At 31.6% G+C, this 4,156-nt stretch overlaps 1 protein-coding gene across 1 annotated transcript in view; it reads right to left on the reverse strand.

Annotated features, from left to right (window-relative positions):
- LOC107444575 (staphylococcal nuclease domain-containing protein 1) overlaps positions 1-4,156 on the reverse strand; it is a 61,339-nt gene that overhangs the window by 40,127 nt on the left and 17,056 nt on the right. Inside the window, exon 6 of the mRNA XM_043041169.2 lies at positions 159-314. Coding sequence (XP_042897103.1) covers positions 159-314 — 156 coding nt within the window. The remainder of the gene's footprint in view (positions 1-158; positions 315-4,156) is intronic.

The raw sequence follows: 4,156 nt of genomic DNA on the forward strand, positions 1-4,156 counted from the left end.
AAAATCTTCTATGATGATGTAAGTCGAACTTCCGATATGTCGAAGTTTTTCGTCAGTCCTATCAGATTCGAGTTATCGCGAATTCACTATATATATATATATATATATATAAACTTTGACTCTTCATAAAATGTGTAATAATAAGGTTTTTTACTTACTGGGTGAAGTATTGTGCCTAGAAAATTTTTATTAGAAACACTCTCCAACAAAACTTCAACATCTCTTTGCAATAAACGGGATTCAATAAAATATTTTGCTTCCTCAGCAAAAGGTTCAGGAGGCTTATTGGAATCATCACCGGGAAAGCCATTACACTATAATTTAAATAAATAAATTTTAAAATATCGAAGTTAAAATAATTGATCAAAAGTCAACAAAATAAAATAATAAAACTTTTTATATCAAGTTTCAAATTTACAATACTTTAAAAAAAAAAAAAAGAAGAAAACACAAAAAAAAAGTATTAAAGCTAATAACAGTTGTTTACAACAAAATTATGGGGAAAAGTTTACGACAAAACACTATAAATTCAAGAAAAAATATATAATGCTCAAAATATGAAAACTGGTCATAATATAAAATAAAACCATTCAAACATAAATAGTTGAAAGTAGAGCGAGTGTCGTAGGATTTTATTTTTGTCATAATCAGAAGTCAACAAAATAAAATAAATAACACTTTTTATATCAAGTTTCAAATTTACAATACTTCAAAAAATTAAAAAATATGAAAACACAAAAAAAAGCATTAAAGCTAACAACAGTTGTTTCCCCATGTGTGTTGCATAAAATTTTTAAATTGCATGATTTTTATTTTAATATCTTCTCTTACAGGATTTTGAATAAAGTCAAGCACTGTAATGAAAGATAATTTATTTTTTGTTGAAGTTTATTAGAATTCTTCTATGGCCCAAGTGATTCCATGTGGACAAAGAGTGTTAAATTAGAGGAAATCTAAACATAAATCTAGGTTGATTTTTTTTTAATTCTGTTGATTTTATTGAATATTTTTCAAATTCAATTTATTGTGTATTTTATGTATTTATTTTCTAATATCTTTCTGTATTTCAATAAAATGTATGCAAGATAGAGTCTTGATTATGTATTAAACTAATTTAAGGGTACATTCATTTCTTAGACAATCAGAATTTGTTCCTTTTTGTACAATACCTATTTTTTGAAGTATTAGCTGCAAGAGTAAATATAATCAGTGAAACATGAATTTATGGTCTATGCCACACAAAATCATCATCAGTAGGTAGCCTCTTTGTATTATCAGCTGTAAGTTAAATTTAGGATACTATACTATCTCTTAAGGTTCACTAAAATGCACAGCTTTTATTTTAAATCTTGGACTTTTTAACTCTTTATATACTTATTTTACTTTTTATTTAGTAAAATATATGGACAATGAGTTAAAATTTCTACATTTACTTGCAAATGAAGTACAAAACTTTTTTTAAAAAAAAGCATTATTATTCCACTACTAAATTAAACAAAGCTCTATAAAGGAAAAACTTTTATATTTATACCTAATTTAAAAATAAATGTATTAATCAGTGGAGACATAGCTTAAGCGTGGCACATCTTCTGAGTTGAAGTTCAATGGTGTGACAAATATTTTTTCCAAAAAAAATTATATTAGTTTTAAATGTAAAAATTACTTTAAAAAAATTCAGTTCATTTATCAATAAATTATTTAAATAAATATTAATTACCCAGAGAGCTAAATATTTATTTAGCAAATTGTTAATTTAATTAGCTAAATGAATATTTTTCATAAGATTAACTAAAATTAGGTAGGTCAATGACTTCTAGTAACATTCAAAAAGACGGAGGGATGCTGTTGAATGATGACAGATTGTAGGCTGTCAGTTGTTGATTCATTGACCACAATCTGCTGTTAGGGTAATTGGTAGGGCTACCCTATACATTTTAATCAGCAAATGCTTTGCTTTTAACCGTTGGGCAACGAGTGACTCATATTGCTCTGTTGACTATAGGCCAGCAATTCACTTTCATACAGGTGAAGGGAAGTGTATGCTGACCTGTCGTCTCAGCTGTTGGCTTCCACCAATCCTATGATGCTGGACCAGTAGATTTGTCTTAGCTGGATTTGGAAATGTTAAAACTTTGAGGCTGGCTTGAACTTTCGTTTTTCGGCCGGGTATATCTAAAGATATCAAAGCTATGGCAGAATCCAGTTTTACATGTGCTGATTTTCAATTTGCAAATAGCCCTGAACCTGAAATGGCATATGAATTTTCTAATGCTCTATGGATAAAAGTTGGAAATTATTTCTTTTATGCTAATGGTAAAAATTACATTGATATGATCAGGGGATTGTTCAGGGCAAATTTACTACTGTTTAGCAGTACTTTCACAAATTCAACTTAGGAAAAACTGTAGTTTCACAAAATAGTTTTAAAAAAGTAAGTTCTAAGATTCTCCTCTCTGAATCTTAAAAAAAATTTCTTGTATCTCAGTAAAAAACGATAAATCACAGGTGAATTACGCATTTCAACTTGCAATATCACCCTCCTACAGATTGTTGTTATGACATAGAAGAATTCACTTCCCTCCCAGTTTGTAAGAAAAAAGCTTTTACTTCTCATGCCTGGCTGAGAGCATACCGAGATCCCGAAACGCAGTGGGAGAAAAGGAGCGCCAGCCACTCGTTCCCTAAAGAAGAAAAGGCGCTAGCACCATGCAAGCCCCGTTCTTGTTGCAATCTACATAAAAGAGAAGTTTTTCTGCCGGCTGTCTTTTACGAATAGGTAGCACGTGTTAGGTCAGATAGTGCTGTGTGGTAAGCCTAACCAGTCGCTCATGCCACATCCAAGTGTGCTTTATATACGTTGAGTTTTTTAAAATGAAACAATGAGGCTCTCCTTCCATAAACTTTAAAGGAAGTCAAAATTCACACATTATCTTAACATTATTGCAAATTTATTCTAACAGACATTTTTTTATTAAACTTTATTTTTCCCAATGAAATTTTTTTTCTGTATGAACTAATTGAAAATGTTATAATAATGAAAATAGTTTTTAGTGCTAGTACCGTATTTTTCGGCGGAAGAGCCGAGGCGCTATCGAAAAAAATTTGTTTTTTCCCTACATGCGGCGCTTCCAATGCAGCGGCACTTCCGACGAAATATTTTTTAGGAACTTTTTTAGGATATTTTTTAGGTCAACGAAAGCTATTTAAGATTAAATAATTTTCTGAGAGAAAGACTATTAAAAAAAATTAATAATATTCTGCGATTTTCTGCCGAAATATTCTGCGATCTGCTGCAGAACATCGTCAATTCTTAGCAAACTTTCGGCAGCAGCCTGTAAGAAAATAAATAAACGAAATAAAAATTGTAAAAAAACATCGGAAAAGGAGAAAATTTAAAAGGTATGCATCTTGTATCCACCCCCAGCTTAAAGAAAAATCGCAACCTAGAAATCTATTTAGCGCGTTGGCAATTGAACGAACAGAAAAGGAAGAATAGGACTCTAAATCCGACACTCACGGGACTGACGAAATGCCGAACTTCGGATCTCTTTCGGAAATTCCAATATGGCCCCCAAATATTACTATAATTCAATTCCACTGTTAATTTCAGAAAAACCAATAAATTTAGTCAAGTTTCAATCTTAGATTATGATGGGGTGAATTTAAAACTGGCCCATCTGAAGAGAAATTTTACTAATCAAAATAATAATCTATATAATAAACTCCTGTTTGTGAAAATTGCAACACCATGAAGGAATCGTCATAATTGAATGAAATTTAATACACAGTTGAGTGGTAGTGGTGCAAATAAATGATTAAACTTTCAAAGCAAACAAACAATAAAAAATGATCGAAATCAGTATTTTGTGTAACCACCACGCTCCGCAATAAGTGCTGCTACACGACATGGCATGGAGTCAAGCAAACTTTGAATGTCTGTCTGAGGAAGAGAATTCTATACTGTTTGTATGTGTAACCAAAGTTCGTCTGTTGAAGCAACAGGACGAGGATTACGAGCGAGACGCCAACCAACGAAATCCTACACATGTTCAATCGGCGACATATCCGGGGAATACGCCGGCCAAGGAAGAAGTTGTACCTGTCGCGATGCAAGGAAGGATTGAACAGTCCTAGCAATATGAGGGCGGGCATTGTA

This window comes from Parasteatoda tepidariorum, chromosome X1 (assembly GCF_043381705.1).
Source record: "Parasteatoda tepidariorum isolate YZ-2023 chromosome X1, CAS_Ptep_4.0, whole genome shotgun sequence".
Classification (NCBI taxonomy): Eukaryota; Metazoa; Arthropoda; class Arachnida; order Araneae; family Theridiidae; genus Parasteatoda; species Parasteatoda tepidariorum.